Source organism: Garra rufa, chromosome 5 (assembly GCF_049309525.1).
Source record: "Garra rufa chromosome 5, GarRuf1.0, whole genome shotgun sequence".
In the NCBI taxonomy this organism is placed as follows: domain Eukaryota; kingdom Metazoa; phylum Chordata; class Actinopteri; order Cypriniformes; family Cyprinidae; genus Garra; species Garra rufa.
In genome coordinates, this window is record NC_133365.1 from 45,811,249 (window position 1) to 45,832,058 (window position 20,810).

Below are 20,810 nucleotides of genomic sequence, written 5' to 3' on the forward strand. Positions count from 1 at the left end.
CCATAATGGAAGAAGATTGGAACAACTAGGACTCTAGAAAAGTCTGCCAGCTGACATCCGAGCCGACAGAGCTTGAGAGGTGAAAAGGTGAGGCAAAGAATGGCAGATAATTGCCAAATGCAGATGTGCAAAGCTTGTCACGTCATACCCAAAAAGACTTGAGGCTGTAAAGGTGCTTCAACTGTGTACTGAGTTAAGGGTATAAATACTTATGCAATGTACTTATTTTAGTGTTTTATTTTTAATAAATTTGTAAAATTTGCAAATCTGTTTTTTGCTTTGTCATTATTATGGTGTATGGAGTGTAAATTGATGTGGGGAAAAACTAATTTAAAGCAGTTTAACATAATGCTGCAACAAAACAAAATGTGTAAAAAATGAAGGGGTATGAATACTTTTGCAAGGCACTGTATTTTGAAAATTTCTTACTGTAAATATATCAAAACTTAATTTTTGATTAGTAATGTGCATTGCTAAGAACTTAATTAGGACAACATTAAAGGCTCAATATTTACATTTTTTGCACCCTCAGATTTCAGATTTTTAAATAGTTGTATCTCGGCCAAATATTTCCATATCCTAACAAACCAAATCAATGGAAAGCTTATTTATTTGTGATATATAAATCTCAATTTAAGACTGGTTTTGTAGTCCAGGGACACATGTAGTAATAAATACTAAACTGTTCAATAGTAATGCCAATGGACCTGGTATTCTTTCAAGTACTTTAAGTACTATTATACTAAATTTCTAAATTATACTATTATACTAAAGTACTATTTACTAAATACTGTGTTACATAAATAGAAGAGCATTGTATAAATCAAAGTATCTGTTAATATCAATAGTGTTAGTATTCAGTGTAAATCAATGCTATTATAGCCAACACAGTATTATGGATCCATCATAGTACTTCCTTTAGGGATATTTTATGTTTTCTACATTTATTTTGTGAATTTGTTGAATAGTTCTGCATGACAGGGCAACATTACTGAAGTAAAATGGACTGTGAAACCATTCCATGTCGACCTTAAAAGTCCTAAAAGTTTTGGCCAGATATTTTGTGTGTGTGTGTTGCTGCTTTGTATGTTGTTTCCAAGAGAAACTTTAATGTTTAATTTTCCATCCTCAATCTGTCAAAGCTTTAGCTTAAGTGAAAGTGCAAGCAAGTGTGTGTTTTCTGTTTACACTGTTGTTTACTTGGCTGTGAAATTGAATGGTTTGTTATCCACTCTCACATGTCAGTTCAGCAAGGCGGGCTTGAATTGTTGTGGTTGAATCGACACATAATGCCGCAAGAGTGGCTGTGTGCGATATAGATACAATAGACTCTGACATCCAAACCATCTCTCAGAAGTGTTGGACGAGCATCTCAAATTATTACTGTGTACGCCAAATTAGTGTGTCCTAACAATCCAAACAGTGCCAAGTCTTTTAGTCAATTTAAAGCTACTTAAATGTAAAAAGTTTACCTGCTTTGTTATTTTTTGATACAGTTTTAGTTTAGTAGTAGTAACACTAGAACTCAGCACGTGTACAGGCTCATACTTGAGTCTCATTCCTGCTGTAGCGTATGTTTGCCATGTTGACTGAGCATGGCTTTGAGCATATTAGGCAAATTTCCCTTGCTCATATTTGCTTTGGATACTGGTTAGCTGCAGCGGGCTAATAGTGTGGCTGAGGTCGGCGTTGAGGAAAAAAGCTATTTTCAGTCTTACCCTACTATAGTTTTTACACGCTTTTGTTGTTAAAGAATCACAGTTTTTTTACGAATAGCTCTATGCCAGAATTTTAAAAGTTTATCATAAACTTTATGATTATGGTGCATGGAAAGCGGTTATTAAAGAGAAGCGTTTGAACACAGGCCAGACAAGAACAGCTGGTTTTCTCTCAGTTCAGATGGCCAGTAATACTGAAACAAATTAGAGAGAGAGAGAGAGAGAGAGAGAGAGAGAGAGAGAGAGAGAGAGAAAAGCGAAAAGGAGTGAGAGAGTGTTGCAATAAACCATAACGGCTCAACACATTGTTCGTACACATCAGATTTAGTGTCGCAATGATATTTGTGGTCAGTGTGAAAAACCTTCCGTTTTTGTTTGTGAAAAAATGCACAGAAAAATGTCAACCTTAAGTACACATATTTTTCTCTTGCTGCAATGTTTAACAATGCCAACTTTTAGTTCTGTACTTTTTTGATCCCGGATGATTTCATCTATACTCAGAAGAAATTTGTATTTCTCAGAAGTTACTCAGAAGGCTTAATAATGATCCTCAGTTGTTTTTCGAAGTATGAACTTTATTTCCAATCTCACGTGTTTCTCCTAAAATTATTTTTGGAAATTTAAATTGTAGACAGTAAGAATATATGTGACCCTGGACCACAAAACCAGTCATTAGGGTCAATTTTTGAAATTAGGATTTATACATCATCTGAAAGCTGAATAAATATGCCTTCAATTGATGTATGATGTATAGTTTGTTAGGACAGGACAATATTTGGCTGAGATACAACTATTTGAAAATCTGGGATCTGAGGGTGCAAACAAAATCAAAATAAATTGAGATTTATACATCATCTGAAAGCTAAATATGCTTTCAATTGATGTATAATGTATAGTTTGTTAAGACAATATTTGGCTGAGATACAACTATTTGAAAATCTGAGATCTGAGGGTGCAAACAAAATCAAAATATTGAGAAAATCACCTTTAAAGTTTTCCAAAGGAAGTTTTTAGCAATGCATATTACTAATCAGAAATTACGTTTTGATAAATATCTTCATGGAACATAATGATTTTTTGGCATAAAAGAAAAATTGATTATTTTGACCCATACAATGTAATTTTGGCTATTGCTACTTAAAGGAACACTCCACTTTTTTTGGAAATAGGCTCATTCTCCAACTCCCCCCGAGTTAATAAGTTGATTTTTACCGTTTTGAAATCCATTCAGCCGTTCTCCTGTTCTGGCGATATCACTTTTAGCATAGCTTAGCATAGATCATTGAATCCTATTAGACCAATAGCATCGCGTTCAAAAATGACCAACGAGTTTCCATATTTGTTGTATTTAAAACTTGACTCTTCTGTAGTTATATTGTGTACTAAGACCGGTGGAAATGCAAAGCTGCGAGTTTCTAGGCTGATAAGATTAGGAACTACACTTCCATTCCGGCGTAATAGTCAAGGAAGTTTGCTGCCGTAATAAGGCTGAAGCAGGAGCAGTAATACCACGCAGCACATGTGCAAATGCTAAACTAGCTGGGAACTCATTTCTGATAATACTCCGCCTGCTTCGGCCATATTACGACAGCAAACTTCCTTGACTATTACGCCGGAATGGAAGTGTAGTTCCTAATCTTATCAGCCTAGAAACTGGCAGCTTTGCATTTCCACCGGTCTTAGTACACGATATAACTACAGAAGAGTCAAGTTTTAAATACAACAAATATGGAAACTCGTTGGTCATTTTTGAACGCGATGCTACTGGTCTAATAGGATTCAATGATCTACGCTAAGCTATGCTAAAAGTGACATCGCCAGAACAGGAGAACGGCTGAATGGATATCAAAACGGTAAAAATCAACTTATTAACTCGGGGGGAGTTGGAGAATGAGCCTATTTCCAAAAAAAGTGGAGTGTTCCTTTAAGACTGTTTTTTTTGATCCAGGATTACATATAACTCTAAAATAAAAGGGATAATTCATCCAAAAATTTAAATTGTGGTAATTTATGTGTTCCTGTAGAACATAATGGAAGGTGAATTGTTTTTTTTTGTTTTGTTTTTTTAATACAATGGAAACCAATGGTCACCATTCTTTAAAATATCTTCTTTTGTGTTGTGCAGAAGAAAGTCACACAGAGTTGGAATGTTATGAAGGTGAGAAAATGAGACAGAATTTTCATTTTTGGGTGAACTATACCTTTAGAGGATGGATGCCATAATTTGGTAATCCTTTGTACTTGGGAGAATTTCATGAGAAACTTTGAGTCCATAGCAGATTTTGCTTAGTCTCAATCAGATCCCAGCAATGTTGAGATTTGTTCTGAAACTCTAGAGGAGAAACGTGAAATTACTAGGAAATTTTGCTCAGGGGAAATATCTGGGAAGCAGAAGACTCTGTTTACTCTCCATATCATTGTTGTCTAGAATAAACGAAAACCAAACATACACAAATGAAAATGCTTCTTTCAATATTAATACAAATATTTACTTTGCCAATTATATTGTCAGAATAATAATTTAAGCAGAAAATTAATTTCAGGATGTCTTTGAATTTCATGCATTTGTTCCAAAGAGCATCTTGTACTTCAGTGGAAGCAACCACATCTGCACCATCTGCACAAAGACTTCAGATGCCATGTTTCATTGTTTATTTATTTATTTTTTCCATAATTCAGAAATTTTTATTTGTCTTTATCTCAATGGTGATGGTTGATGTTTCCTAGGGACAGTTCTAAAGTCTTGACATCTCCTTAAAGAGGTTATAAATCTCCAAAGGCAGGGGTAATTCCCCATCCCATTAACTAGCCCGGACAGATGATGTCCCCGTCATTATGGTAACACATGAAAGGCCCTGAGATTCTTTACTCATTCACTGAAGGGACTTGACCCTGCAGGCTTAACCGGACACACACACACACACACACACACACACACACACACACACACACACTTATCATAATAAAGTACACTCTTACACACACACACACATACGCGCACATACACATCCACACATTTGAGGAGTCTTGAGGGCAAACAGGCCTGCGTTTGGTGATCAAAGCCACCTATTATATCTGGTCTGGGACTACACCACCGCATTGCTTTTCTCTCACCCTCAAGGAAAGAAAGGTGATTAATTAGAGGATTTTAAACTGATAAATTAAAGGATTAGTTTATAGGGGAAAAAAATTCTGTCATAATTTACTCACCTCTTGTCATTCCAAACCTATATAATTCTGGCACAGAAAACAAAAACCGAAATGTTGAACTGAACTGATTGAATGGGGACTACAGCTTTCAAGCTTCAAACAGGACTCAAGTACACCATATAATTATCATAAAATATCAAAAAAGTCTTTCATATGACTTGTGCACAGACAACAACCATACAGTGGTTTTGTGTGATGAACGGATCAGAACCTAAGTGGTTATTTACTCATAATCTTACCCTCCAGTGAGGTTGGCAAGCCATGTTTGAGTTACTGAGTCGAAATCAAGAGCCAGACCAGTCAACATAATTGTTGATCAGATCAACGAATCATTGAGAGCTGATTCTTTGAAAAGATTCATTTCAGATAAACAATTTGCTCATGCCAAGAAGAGCTATAGTTGAGGTGAAACGTTTACAGAATCTGCAAAATGTTAATTATTTTACCAAAATAAGAGTGATTATACAAAATGCATCTTATTGTTTATTTAGTACTGACCTGAATAAGATATTTCACATAAAAGATGTTTACATATAGTCCACAAGAGAAAATAATAGTTGAATTTATAAAAATGACCTCTTTCAAAAGTTCACATCCCCTTGATTTTAAATACTGTGTTCTGTGAATGATCCACTGCTGTGTTTTTTTTCTTTTTTGTTTAGTGATAGTTGTTCATGAGTCCCTTGTTTGTCCTGAACAGTTAAACTGGCTGCTGTTCTTCAGAAAAATCCTTCAGGTCCCACAAGTTCTTTGGTTTTCCAGCATTTTTGTGTATTTGAACCCGTTCAACAATGACTGTATGATTTTGAGATCCATCTTTTCACACTGAGGACAACTGAGGGACTCATATGCAACTATTACAGATGGTTCAAACGCTCACTGATGCTCCAGAAAGAAAAAAAACATGCATTAAGAGCCAGGGGGTGAAAACTTTTTGAATTTAAAGGTCAGGGTTAATATAACTTATTTTCTCTTCTGGGAAACATGTAAGTATCTTCATGAATATCTTCAACTTTTCAGCCCTGGCTCTTAATGCATCGTTTTCCCCTTCTGGAGCACCAGTGAGTGTTTATAGTTACATATGAGTACTTTGGTTAATTAAATAACATTTTGCAGGTTCTGAAAGGGGAATGTAAACGTTTGACCTGAACTGTATTAGAGCTGTTATTTGGCTTCAGAAGATTTGTAATGTAGTATATGAGTTATATGGACCTTTTTTGTCATTTTAAAGTTTGGCAGGCCCCAGTTCTCATTTACTTTCCTTAAAAAGAGTGTTCAAAGCTATTTTTCAGAACTTCACCTTTTAAGTTCCTCAGAAGATAGAAAGTTTTGTGGTTTTGGAACAACACGAGGGTGAGTAAATGATGACAGAATGTTCATTTTTTGGGTGAACTGTTCCATTAAGTGCTCGCCGTATGACCCCAGAAGCAGCCTGGATCAACTACAGCCATATAGAAACCTGGCAGAATGTATGAGTATGTTTATATGTGTCTGCCAACAAGACAGATTCCTCCTATAATCTAATCTCCTCCATTGAACCTGAATTGCCCTGAAGACTTCAACTCCAAACAGGTGTCTTTCCTGAAGAGGAGAATACATTATTCAAAAAAGCTATGCAAAGTAGCCATTATATTTGACTGAGTCATAATGAAAATCCCATCAGGCCCGGGGGGTTTGTCGATCTTGATGGTCGAAATACACACTCGGCTCTAAAGCAAGACTGGTTTGTTAGCAGGCCAGATCTCATTCACCTCGACAGAAAAGAAAAAAAGGAGGGAAAATGGGAGATGTTTAGCTGACTCCAACCTGAGGTTAAGTTTCCCCGGACACAAAAAAGCGAGCACATGAAAAGACGCTTCACTCAATACACTTTCTTGTTGTAAAGAGAGAAGAAGAGAAGCTGGAAAGTGTTTTTGATAGGGGAAGAAAAGACCGTGGCACGCCCTTTTGATTCCACCTCACAATGGCTGAAATCAGATAGCTGTCGCCTCAGGGTCGAGCTCGAGATGTTGCATTGTGACTCCTAAAAGACAAGAAGAATAGCTTTTCTCGCAATTATCGTTGTTTCTGATGGCGTGGGCACCCGTAGAGCACGTGAAGGGGGATTTGACCGGACTTTTTTTATGATGAATGTTCAGCTCGTGAAGAACTCAACCAATCACTGCCTCGTCTGGCTGTGCGGTTGTAATCAATACCCTCTCTCAAGGCTTTTTGGGGTTTGGGCATCAGGGTTTAAAGTACACACCGGAGAGCTTAAAGGGGTTTTGAAGCAGACAAAGCCGGAGAGCTCCGCAGGTCACAGTCTGGAAAGGAACAAAGCCCTTCCCCAGGCCCTCTCGTAGACGCCGACCTGGAGGTGGACATGCTTGGATGGACAGGGCAGGGGGAGAGAAAGAGGCTCAATAAAGAGCATAGGTTCCCGCTGTAGGGGGTGTTTCTGTCTGACTGACAGCCCTTTAAAAGGCTTTTCTCTTTAGTGACAGCTACGCTTGAACTAAATTATCTGCAGTAACGAACCAAAAGCAACGACTCTTCCGACTTGACATTTTTTCAGTAGCGTGACAATCTTTCAGCTGTTTTAATAGATACTTTTTCACAAGAAGCAAGAAGCTGCACTACTGTTCAAAAGTTTAGAGTTAGTAAGATCATTTAGTTCACTTCCAGAACAAAAACTTACAGATAATTTACTCACCCCCTTAACATCCAAGATGTTCACGTCTTTCTTTCTTCAGTCGTAAAGAAATTATGTTTTTTGAGGAAAACTTTTCAGGATTTCTCTCCATATAGTGGACTTCTATGGTGCCCCCAAGTTTGAACTTCCAAAATGCAGTTTAAATGCAGCTTCAAAGGGCTCTAAATGATCCCAGACAAGGAAGAAGGGTCTTATCTAGAAAAATTACAATTCAAAAAATGCTTACTATCAAAGCTGATAATTGGTCAAACCCCCACACTACCAGTCAAATGTTTTTGAACAGTAAGGTTTTTAATGTTTTTTAAAGAAATTTGCAGCAAATCAGAGTATTAGAATGATTTCTGAAGGATCATGTGACTGGAGTGACGATGCTAAAAATTCAGCTTTGAAATCACAGGAATAAATTATATTTTAAAATATATTCAAATAGAAAAGTTATTTTAAATAGAAAAATATTTCAAAATGTTACTGTTTTTGCTGTATTTTAAATCAAATAAATGTAGCCTTGGTGAGGATAAGAAACTTATTTCAACATATTGAACATATACATTGTTATTATAATGTCACATTATATTGTTGTTGTATCTTTTGAATCCTTTTGTTAAATTGGTTTGTTCAGAGAGATAAGTCTAATGATCTGGTTTATAAACAATTCAGTCATTCATTGGAATCATCAGCGAGTTGCACGGCTTGTCAGTTATATAGAAAAGGTTGTTTAGTTTACTGTTGTTAAGTATAAAGTTATGTGCAATAATTTAGTCATTTTAATGCTGCCACACAAAATTATATCCTTGTTGTTTGTTTGCCAGTTAAAGGTTGTATCAGCGATTTCTAGCCTAAAACATAAAGTGTCAATTTCAGCTGACCTTTCTTCACGATCCGCTCGCTGCCTGCCCCATAAATTGTCTGTGAAAAAAACGCGTCTCTCTGGTCAGCCTAGGGTCCGAGATATGCCAAAAAAACAATCGGCACTACCAACCTTTCCACAGATAAACAAACAGTGTTCCAACCAATCAGCGTCAGGGGTTTGGTGTTGTGGACTTTCCTACTGGTGCAGGGATGTGAGGGAGGCGGAGCGAAAGTCCACAACACCAAACCCCTGACACTCATATGAGTCATATAATATGGTAATTATACAATATAAAAAAGATAATGCCCTTTAAGCATAAATATTTAAACATGAGCAAGAGCTTCTGAATGAATAATTGCTTTTGAACACTTGAATGAATGATTCAGTGATTCACCCATAAAGACAAGTTATTTGTCGCCACCTACTGGTGCAACAATGTAACATACAAAGAGAGTCAACTAAGAGAGTCTGGTGTAGCAAACTACACTCAGTGGAAATGAATGTTGTTGACCTACTTTAGTTTGTGGTTTTAAAGTCGCAGTGATTTTAACAGTATGTGTTTCTCGCACAGAAACCCAGATGGAGATGTTCGGCCATGGTGTTACATTGCAGATCTCGAGGACGGAATCTACTGGAAATACTGTGATATTCCATCCTGCCAAAGTAAGTGTTGAAATAAAAAAAAAATAACATAGAAACTATAATCAACAATCAACACAAGTTAAATAAGAAACTAGGCCAAAAAACGTTAGGTTCCCATCATCTGGATATGCAAAACCGCATTTTTGGAACTGACTCTAATTGCTCCATCAGAAATCACGCTGTCCTAGCATGCACAGATACGTTTGTGGTGCTTGTCGTCACTTGATGTTTTTGTGTTCTCCACCCAGAGAGCGTATACAAGAGTCTGCTTTAGCGTATACAAGCTTTAGATTGATAATTAATTGTTTCATACAATCAGTCAGACAGCTCTCTTTCTTTTCTTTCTTTCTTACTTTCTTTTTCTTTCTTTCTCTTTCTTTCTTTTGTTCTTTCTTTCTTTGTATTAGTGAATACATCTTTCTGTGTGTGTCTTGCGGGCATGTATGTGTGTGCATGTGTATACGAGTGCAAACTCATTTTCCTGTCAGTCAGATTTGTATAATCCCACTAAGCGTGTTTTCTACTGTACTGGCAGAGAAACAGAATGTGTGTGTGTGTGTGTGTGTGTGTGTGTGTGTGTGTGTGTGTGTAATCTGATAGCCCCTGCTCCTCAGTTTCATGTCACTAATCACACCCCATAAACAAGAGCTGACACATAGTATCACAGGATGGGTAGAGTGTGTGTACAAAACTGAACAGCTGTGGCATACATCAGGAAACTGTCTCAGTTTGAGCTCAGTCTGAAGTTCGTCCAGCATATCGTTCATGACAAGTTAATTTATAAATTAGGGCGGTCAATTTAACATGTTAATTTAGCTCAGTTAATTGGAAAAAACTTAATGTGATTAAAAAATGTATGCATTTAATGACCACTGGAGCAATTCATGCTTGATGTACCGCTTACATTGTTTCAGGGATCCATGGTTATAAAGTTATATTGCATATTTAATGTGATGCAAACAAAAGTGTAGCTGTAAGGGTTGGAAAATTGTATTTTTTATTTTAAATTATTTTATATTTTAAATTTTATATTTTATTTTATTTAAATATATTTTATTTTATTTTAAAAACTTGCAGTATTGTTTCAAGGTTTGGAGTAGATAAGATTTTTTTAAGAAACTAATTCTTTTTTCAGCAAGTATGCATTAAATTGATCAAAAGTGACAGTGAAGACCTACAAAGCATTTCTATTTCAAATAAATGTTGTTTTTACTTTCTGTTAGTACAGTCAGTTCAAAATATAATTTTGTTTTATGGTTTTATGGTCTTACATTAATTCATGTCTATTTTCTATAACCCAGTGTTAATTTAATTTAATTTAATTTAATTTAATAATAATAATAATAATTATTATTATTATTATTTATTTTTTTTATTGTTTTTTTATTCAAAGACCTACACTGTTGTTTCAAGGTTTGGAGTAAATAAGATTTTTGTTTTTATTAATTATTTTATTCGGCAAGTATGCATTAAATTGATCAGAATTGACAGTAAAGACCTACAAAACATTTCTAATTTAAATAAATGTTGTTTTTAGTACAGTCAGTTCAAAATAGAATTTAGTTTTATGGTCCTACATTAATTCATGTCTAATTTTCATAACCCAATGTTATTTTATTTTAATTTAATTTATTTATTATTATTATTATTATTATTATTATTAATTATTATTATTTTAATATTAATAATTATTATTATTTTAATATTAATATTTTTTTGTATTTTATTTTATTTTTTTGAAAGACTTACACTTTTGTTTCAAGGTTTGGAGATGATAACATTTTTGTTTTTATTAATTCTTTTATTCGGCAAGTATGCATTAAATTAATCAAAAGTGTTTTTAATGTTCTGTTAGTACAGTCAGTACAATGTATAGTTTTATGGTCCTACATTAATTCATGTCTAATTTTCATAACCCAATGTTATTTGGTAATGTATTTATTTGATTTTATTTTTTTGTATTTTATTTATTTTATTAAAAACTTACACTGTTGTTTCAAGGTTTGGAGTAGATAATATATTTTTTGAGAAATTAATTATTTTATTCAGCAAGTATGCATTCAATGAATCAGAACTCACAGTAAAGACCTACAAAACATTTCAAATAAATCAAATACATGTTTTGTTTTTTTTACTTTCTATTGATCAAAGAGTTGCATCAAAGTTTTAACAAAAAAATATTAGTGCAAGTGTTTTCAACCTTGGTAGTAATAAGAAATGTTTTTCAGTTTAAAAAAAAAAAAAAAATCTTACCAACCCCAAACTTTTGCATGGTAGTGAATTTTTAAGATTTCATTGGCTGAAAGTTCAACTACATGAATTAATTGTGTACGAAAAAGACTGTATTTTTAAAAATCTCTAACCTTACATATTAAATTTTCCTAGAAATCATTGAGATCATCTTGAAACTGCATAGGAGTTTCACACAACTCTGATTTTCTTCAGAACAAATCAAATAAAAACCTAGTTAGGATTGTTGGTTTTTGGCCATCCATCAGTTTGATGTTGTTTTTTCAGTCACACATACTCCATCCTGGTTCTGTGGTATTTTGAGGCCTGCTTCTCAGAGTTTTATAGCCAATCTCAGGGTTGTGATGCGTGACTTTAGCTTAATTTTCCTCCTTCATCTCCAGTCGAACAAATAAGAGCCATACTCACTGTCCAGCACAATTACACTCAATGACCCATTTCCCAAAAGTGCCATACACACATTAATCTGTCTGGATGCCCCTTATCTATGTGCCTGAGTGAAGCTAACAAAGCCCACCCAACTAATGCCCCTCTAGGCCAAGACCGTCTTCAATAGCAGGCAAATTTAGGACAGCTTTTGTCACAGCCAGTTGTCTTCTGTGTTGGGCTCACTGATTTGAGTCTGGCATACCGTAAATGTGTTTGTGTGTACCGGCTTGTAACCCATCTGATTTTTTTTGCATGTCCCAGATTCCCGTCAGCTTTCAGGGCATCGCCCATATCAAGTACAGCCCTCCACACGCTCCTGTTTCGGCTTGGATATCATAAGATGGGTCTTGGGTCTTGGGTGGTGCCCTAAAGCCACGATGCCCACAATGTTGGCAACAAAAGCAAGGCGATTTGTTGGACTTTTCAGCTCCAGGTGGTCGTTACGCTGTAAAATCAGAAAGCAGTCGGTGCAATTGTAGCATCACAATCGACACGCGTACATGCACCTGAGGCTGTTTGCCTATTTGTTACGTGGAATGAAAGAACAGAATTTACCCCAATCTCCATTAGGCACGCTGTCAAGTGCAAAATGACACTTTTCTTTGCAGTACGTATGAGAGAGGTCGATTTTCTCCCTTGTTTGTTCTTTTTAGGTGTTGTTTTGTTCTCTGAATAACAGTTAGCTGTCTTAGATGTCTTATCGTGTTAGCCGTCTGTAGACTTATTGTCTCTTTTTAACACACACATGCATGTCTATGTATTGTTTCATAATATCTAGAAAATGGATGTAGAAAAACTCCAAATTGATACAAATTTCACTTAAAGAAATGACAGTTAAGTTAATACATTGAATATGACATTTTGATTTCTGGTAAAACCGTGCAATAATCGTTTTATTTACAACTCCAAAAAAGCGTTTTTTTACAGTTTGGCATCGATTCAAATCACTTTATGTGCAGATTCACATGATGGGACATGTTTACTTTCACTCTGTGATCTTTTATAGTAAGCAAATATTCAGTGTCTAGGTTTGCTGCCAAATAACTGGGATGGTTAACAGTCAAGTGAGAGTCATAGGAGAACCAGCTGCATTCCTCACAGTTTATTTTCTTAAAGTGAACAACAGCAGCACCTGTTAAAGGTGCTTTTTTTTTTCAATTTAATCAATGATCATGCTCGTTTATCAGTCACAGGTGTGTTTGATTGGCTCAAGGTTATGTTTGGATTTGCTCTTTAAACTACCACAATAACAGATGGGAAGACTGGTTTAAGTGCCACATTGACGCTGTCAAATAGGCATGGGAATGTAATCAAACAATTCTGGTTTTGATTTCCATTTCAGTGAATGGTAACATGAATGATTCTTTTAGTACTTCTAAAGAAGAAATATTTAAAAAAAATAATAATTTGTGTAGTACACTCTTAAAAATAAAGGTTCTTTATTGGCATCAATGGTTATTGGAAGAACCTTGGACATCCATGGAACCTTTCAAATGCATAAAAGGTTCTTTATAGTTAAAAAAAAAGGTCTTTAGATTTTTTAAAGGTTCTTTAAAATGGTTCTTTTAGAAACTGTTCACTGACAGGTTCTTTGGGGAACCAAAAATGGTTCTTCTGTGGCATCACTGCAAAAACACCCTTATTGAACCTTTTTTTAAGAGTGTAGTATTTATACAACACTGTTTTCTTTTTGTTTTTTGTTTTTGATTAATTTGTTAATTTTATACAATGGTACTGTCAGAGCTCATAGTGCATCTTTAACTAAATGTTGTCATATGAACAACCAGTAAGCAACTACACTGATTTAAATCTAACAAACTTTACAATAAGCACAACCTCTTATGTGTTTGATTCACTTAAAGGGATAGTTCACCCAAAAATTAAAATTACCCCATGATTTACCTACCCTCAAGCCATGCGAGGTTTATATGACTGTCTTCTTTTAAATGAACACAATAGGAGTTATATAAAAAATGTCCTGGCTCATCCATGCTTTATAATGGCAGCGAATTGGTGTTAAGATTTTGAAGTCCAATAAAGTTAGTCCATCCATCATAAAAAGTGCTCAGGGCTCAGGGGGTTAATAAAGGCCTTCTGAAGCGAATCGATGCGAAAAAATATTCATATTTAAAGGGGTTATATGCTTTTGTAATCCAGTCTGTTTATGCAGTTTGAGGTTCAAAAAACATTATTTTCCACATACTGTACATTATTGTTGCTCCTCTCTGCCCAGCCTTACTGAAATGCTTCGATTTTTACAAAACTTGGAAACTGATTGGCCAGCTGTTGTGATGTTGTTTCTTGGCGCCACAAGACAGAAACAATAAAACCTATTAGAAACAAGGCATTTGTTGCATTCAGTGGGGACATAGCTAGTGATTATAATGACTTTTCTATTGAGAATTTTTAACCAAAGTATATTAGAGACTTTTCATTAAGACCCTAAAGAATCATATGAACTTGTGGAAAATCCGATGACCACTTTAAATATGGATATTTTTCTTTCACAAACGCATTGATTTGCTTCAGAAGGCCTTTATAAACCCCTGGAGCCGTGTTGAGCTTTTTTATGATGGATGGATGGATAAAGCGCTAGTTTATCAATAAATTATTAAAGCGTTAATGCAGTCTCCTTGCTGTTTTTCACTGACACATTCATAATTATTGAATGCATCATGACATCATTTATTTCATGGCTAAGTAGACTGATGAAATATGTATAATTGTTCTTAATAGCTGATCCTTCATCTTCATTAACAACAACAAAGCACAAATGTCTGGTTTTCCCCACTCAGCAGATGTTAATGAACCCTTTTGTGTTTTGGGAGATCAAAGACAGGTGCTATTTTTGTATCTCTTTAAATTCTTAGAGCCGCCAAACTTTATGACCCCGGGCAGGTCCAGCAAGGGATGAGATGCGTACAGCTCTTTTCACTGTTCATTCCTGTCGATTCACTCATCTGGCCTCTGAAAACACTTTAATTATTCTGTTTCTATTGAAAACGCCTCCCTCAATGTTTAATTAAGCATGCAGTCGCTCCCTGAAGGCCGTGGCGATGAAAAGCATTGATCTTGGCTTCAATTGTGTCGTAAGACGGCCTCAGGCAGGACTAGCGCAATGTGCCCGCCACCTTGCAGATGCACGACATGGGAAAGTATGCCGTGAAGTTGCGCAGCAGGGCTCATGTGTCCCCTGTTAAAGGGCCTTTGGTGTTGTTTGTCTTCTTTGCATGTCGTACCCCAACTGAGGATTTATTCTCAAGATGTTTGTAATGACCCTGTTGACTTGTTCCTTTGATTCTTCCTTTCTCTCTCTCCCAGTGTAAATCTCAGTTGCTAAATGTACGATAGATACATAGGTCATGGGTAAAGTGCGGCATAACACAAACAAAAGCTCAGTCAGAAACGCCTGCCTCATAAACAAAGCTACACTGTCAAATTCCCTTGAGCAGAAAATGAAAGCATATTAATAGTCTGTTTTTTATGGAATGATCCACAACATCAACACATTAATTTCACTCCGAAGCAGATCCAGCTGTCGTAACTGTAAAAAAAAAGAAAAAGTTAAACCAAAACACATGTACTCTGGGCTGGATAAGTGTGTCTGTAACAGGAGGGAGCCTGCCAAAACAGGAACACAACTTTAGTATCTGAATTAATGACAGACAAACAGATCCAAAAGCAGAGAAAGAGGATGTGAGGACTTTTTTGAATGATTTACCAACAAATCACCAAACCCCAGACGCTTAATATAGTCATTTTATAGGTGTTTTACACCAAACTGTGAAGTGCAGCACTAAAACTAGATAATTGCTGGTGTTTAAAAACCCTCTTCTACCCAAAATGCACTGTGTTTTCCTCTAAGCGGTGTTCATACTGACAGCAACCGGAAGTCATTTGCAGTGTGAAAAAATGATCTGAAGCAACATGAAGTGTAGGTGTTTGTAGCAATGTGTCAAAGTTTAAGAAATGAAAAAGCAATGGGATGCGGCAACTAACAATAAGACTAAAGACTCCCTGTGAGTTTATAATTTAATTTAATTTAGCTTAATTTATTTGTTTAAAATTTAAATAAATAGATGTTTATTGAATTGAAATGTCAATTATTTTTAATGCCAGTTATTTTTAATATCAATTCATTTTTAATAAAATTTAATTTAATTTAATTTAATTTAATTTAATTTAATTCTCTGTGTGTCCAATTGTATTATTTAATGATAGCATCATTTAAATTGTATTAGTGCATTATTAGTATGTTTTTAAATAAAATACAATAAAATAAAATACATAAAATAAAATAAAGACTGATATTACTTTATCTGTCATCTGGCATGCTGCTATCACTGTTCTACATGACTTGTATCTGAGTATCTTGTATCTTTGTATTGTTCCTATAAGTTTTTTTTTACAAATATTTTTACAAATATTGTACATTTTGAATAATTATAAGTTCTTTTTTTTACATTGAATTTGTGTAAATAGGTGTTTATTAATTTCAAAATGTAATTTAATTTTACTGTCAGTTATTTTTAATTCATTTTTAATAGATTTTTTAAATGTAATAATTAATAATTAAATTTTTAAAAAAAATTTAATTGTCTGTGTAGCTAATTTTATTATTTAATAGCATTAGTGCATTAGTATGTTTTTTAAATTTCATTTAATTTCATTTAAAGTAATAATGGTATTACTCTATCTGTCATTTGGCATCCTGCTCCCTAAATTTGATCCTGGACCACAAAACCAGTCATAAGGGTCAATTTTTCGAAATTTAGATTTATTCATCATCTGAAAGCTGAATTAATAAGCTTTAAGATAGGACAATATTTGTCATCTATACAACTGTTTAAAAAAAAATCTGGGGGTGCAAAAAAATCTAAATATTGAGAAAACTGCCTTTAAAGTTGTCCAAATTTGTTAGCAATGCATATTACTAATCAAAAAATACGTTTTGATGTATTTACAGTTAGAAATAATATCCTAATGATTTTTGGCATAAAAGAAAAATCGATAATTTTGACCCATACAATGTATTGTTGGCCATTGCTACAAATATACCCATGCCACTTAAGACAGGTTTTGTGGTCCAGGGTCACAAATATCAATATCAACATTGGCTATCACTGTTCTACAGTATATGACTTGCATCTGCCCACATACATGGGCATAATAAAAAACCATGGGCATTCAAAGAGATTTTAATTTATTCATTGATACTGTCAGCCCACCAGTAACGTTAAAACATCAAGCAATAGGAACGCCTACCACAATCAACACTGCAGCAACTAAGTGACCTCTGGCAATAAAATGTCTGTCAGTGTGAAACGCCTCTTGAGAGCGCGAGGTGTTGACACGACCGTGGATGTGTTAATGAATTTGTGTTGCGACAGCCAAAGGAATACGTCTGTGGAATAAACCTGTTGTTGTGGTGGGCGGTAGTGTTATGTGTGGGTTTGTGTATGTGCACTACACAAAATTAGACTCTTAATATCGTTTTCTAATCTGTTTGGGCTTTATTATTTCAGTAAGTCAACATGCTATGAGCTCTGGCGCCCGCACAAGATGCCTGTGGAAAATGAGTAGTCACACAAGCACACTCAGGAAAGTAGATATTTCTCTCCATTCTAGGTTTTATCATCATTATTATTATTTTATACCTCATATTTAGCCTTTTTACCTTCACATTAATCAGTTCAGTATGTGCTATCCATAAACAGAACTAGAAAAAGAAGAAAAATCAGTCATTATTTACTCACTTTCCAAACCTGCTTTACTGTTTTTTTGTGCCATGCACAAGTGATTGCTCTTGTACTGATCGCTCTTTTCCATGTAGTCGGTTTGAAACAGGAGCTTTAGAACATCAAAATAGATGCAAAAGCACCTTGACAGTCATACATTCTTTACATAATGAATGGAACTTTAAAATTATTTACTGAAAATGTTGACATTTTGCCATTTTCCAGTCCTCCTTGGTGCATTTATGCATCCAGGAACAGTAGCGATCCTGATTCCAACCTGATCTCATGACAAAAACAAGTGTCACTAGTGTTAGTTTTTTTTCCCCCTAGAGCAGATGAATGTACATATGGTACATTTTATGTGACGTTGGTTTTGTATGTATCACTGCAGTTCTAGTCTCAGCCTCAGACGTCACGCCCACGGAACGTTGGCTAAACGTCTGATGCATATGGTACACTTAACTGGAAACACTTCAGGAACGTCGAAGTCGTCATCTGATTAGTTGAATTTGACCGGATTTCCGGGAGACGCGAGTGTCGCGTTTATTTTCGGTCCGCCGGGAAACAAAGCGCAGACTGATTTACTCTGTGTTTTGCTTATGCATACTCCATTGTTGTTATACACACTTGCGACGTTCGCAAACAAATTACTGACTTACTGCTTGTTCACCCTCTTCTTATTTAACTTTCAATGCTGGTTATTTCAATAACTGACTTGTTGCATGCCAGTCTATTTTTGTGGAGGCATTTCCACGCACCGAAACGTGACGCTGAACGAAACAAACTGTGATTGGTTGTTTGACATGTCGATCAAACGGTCTTATGGGCGGGCCTTGGCCAATGAAAGCTGCCATGAATTCCAGACCTTCAGCCGTCAGTCTGAAGGTCTGGCTACGCGAGACTACCGCAGTTCTGACTTGAAAGGTCCATTGAGTGGTGCTATAACTCTAATGCTCTGTGACGTTTTAAAATAACTTAGCATCTTAGCATCCCAAACCTACCTGATAGTTATGAACAAAAGTGAATGTGACGTAAAACCACAATTGCAAGCATGCCGTTTTAGCTTGTTTTTCGATCTCTCATCTTTCAGCTCTTCCGTCGGGAGTCATGTTTTTCACGGGATTTGTACCCAAGGATTCCACATCCTAAGTCCTAAGCAAGCTTGTTTTGTCCACAAAGTGAAACATATGGAGCTGTAATTATAATTGTGTACGAAAATGATTACAAGTGCTCTTTTACCACCTCTAGTGTTAATTTCTGTTGGAAATCGCAGTGGTATGTACTTATTGGTACATATTTTGCGTCTTGCATCTCACAAATAAATCATTCTTTTGTTCTGATTTAGATTTGTTTCAAAGAATCAATTGACTTGATTCACAATATTGGTCTAAAAAGACTCACAGAAGTAAGTTAGTTTAATCCATTTTGATCAATCCAAGCATTAATTTATCTCAAAGAAGAAAAAAATATTACTAACCCTAATAAAATGTGAAAAATATTATTTGTAATATAATTAAATTCCTATTACATTGCATTACATACTTTTACTAACTATAGTTAGTTAGGGTTGCAAAGGGGTGAAAAATTTCTGGAAACTTTCCAAAAGTTTTAGAAAATTCCTAAAATTTTTCAAAAGTTTCCAAAAAATCCTGGAAAGTTTGCAACCTTATCTATAGTTCTGTACGATGTATTTATTATGCATTTATTTAGTAATGTTTTAGACTTTCTATCTTGCAATTCTGTGAGATATAAAAAAGAAATTAAAAAAGGATTGCGAAACATAAATTTGGAAACCGAAAGTTTCCAAAAAAACCTGGAAAGTTTCAGAAATGTTCTGCCTTTTGGACCTTATCTATAGCACTGTAAGATGTATTTATTATGCATTTATTTAGTAAATTTTTATTAACTTATCCTAATAGTTTTTATTTAATATTTCATTTTATTAAATTGTACTTTATGATTTTTTTTATTTATTATGAAACCATTTATGTACTTACTAAAACACTATTTATTATTAATATTTTTATTAATTATTAATATTTATCAGAATTGCATGATATAAACTCGAAATTGTGACTTTATATCACAAATCTCAATATCCGAATAATAAAATAATAACAAAAGTTTTTATCTTCCAATTCTGACTTTTTTTCTCACAATATAGTCAGAATTGAGAGATATTAACTTTTTAGATTATTTAACAATTTTTTTTTACAATTTTTTTCCTCAGAATTGTGATGTTAAAAACTCACAATTGTGAGTTAAAAAATCTGAATTGCGAAATATAAACTTATAAACCGAAAAAAAAGTATCGCCTTTTTGCAATCTTATCTGTAGTACTGTAAGATGTATTTATTATGCATTTATTTAGTAACTTTCAATTTACTCTCTATTTACTTAATTTTTTAAATTTTTTTTATTAATTTTTATTTTATTTTATTAAATTTTACTGTATTTATTTTTTATTTTTTATTGATCATAAATACATGTATCTACTTAATAAAATACTATTTATTATTATTATTATTATTATTATTTCTCAGAATTGTAATGATATAAGCTCGCAATTGTGACTTTATTGTGACTCTTAATATCCGAATAAGTTTGTATCTTGCAATTCTGACTTTTTTCTCCCAATACAAAGTCAGAATTGAGACTTTTTTTAGACTTTCTGTCTCGCAAATTCTTTTTCTCAGAATTGTGAGATAAAAACTCGCAATTGCAAGTTAAAAAGTCAAAATTGTGAAATATAAACTTTTAAAGTTTCAAAAATGTTCTGCTTTTTTGCAACATTTCTATAGTGCTGTTAGATGCATTTATTATGCATTTATTTAGTAACTTTCTATTAACTTATCCTAATAATTTTTTTTTTTTTTTTAATTTTATTTAAAATATAATTTTTTATTATTATTATTCTTTTTTTCTTTTTCTCTGAACTTTTCCACAGAACCCCTAGTACTCCCATCCAGACCCCAGTTTGAAAACCCTTTGTGTGTAGAGTCATAACTTTTATGATGCTATTATGCTACTTTTACATCCTTGTTGAAGCATGGTATCCCTATTCGTTGTTGCTACATGAAAACAGCGACCAGCACATTATTATAATTTCTCATGTTGTGCTCTATGGAAGAAAGAATGTCATGTGAGTGAATAAACACGGTGAACAAATGATGCCAGAATTTAAATGTCTGGCTGAACTCTGCCTTTAAACCTTCAGAAAGACAGACTGTCTTATTAGCAATAACAAGACGTCTCTTTATTATTTCACCCCCTCTCCCTCA

At 34.4% G+C, this 20,810-nt stretch overlaps 1 protein-coding gene across 1 annotated transcript in view; it reads left to right on the forward strand.

The window, feature by feature from the left end:
* kremen1 (kringle containing transmembrane protein 1) overlaps window positions 1-20,810 on the forward strand; it is an 82,329-nt gene that overhangs the window by 40,208 nt on the left and 21,311 nt on the right. The window contains exon 3 of the mRNA XM_073841359.1: window positions 9,042-9,133. Within this exon, the coding sequence (XP_073697460.1) occupies window positions 9,042-9,133 (92 nt within the window). The remainder of the gene's footprint in view (window positions 1-9,041; window positions 9,134-20,810) is intronic.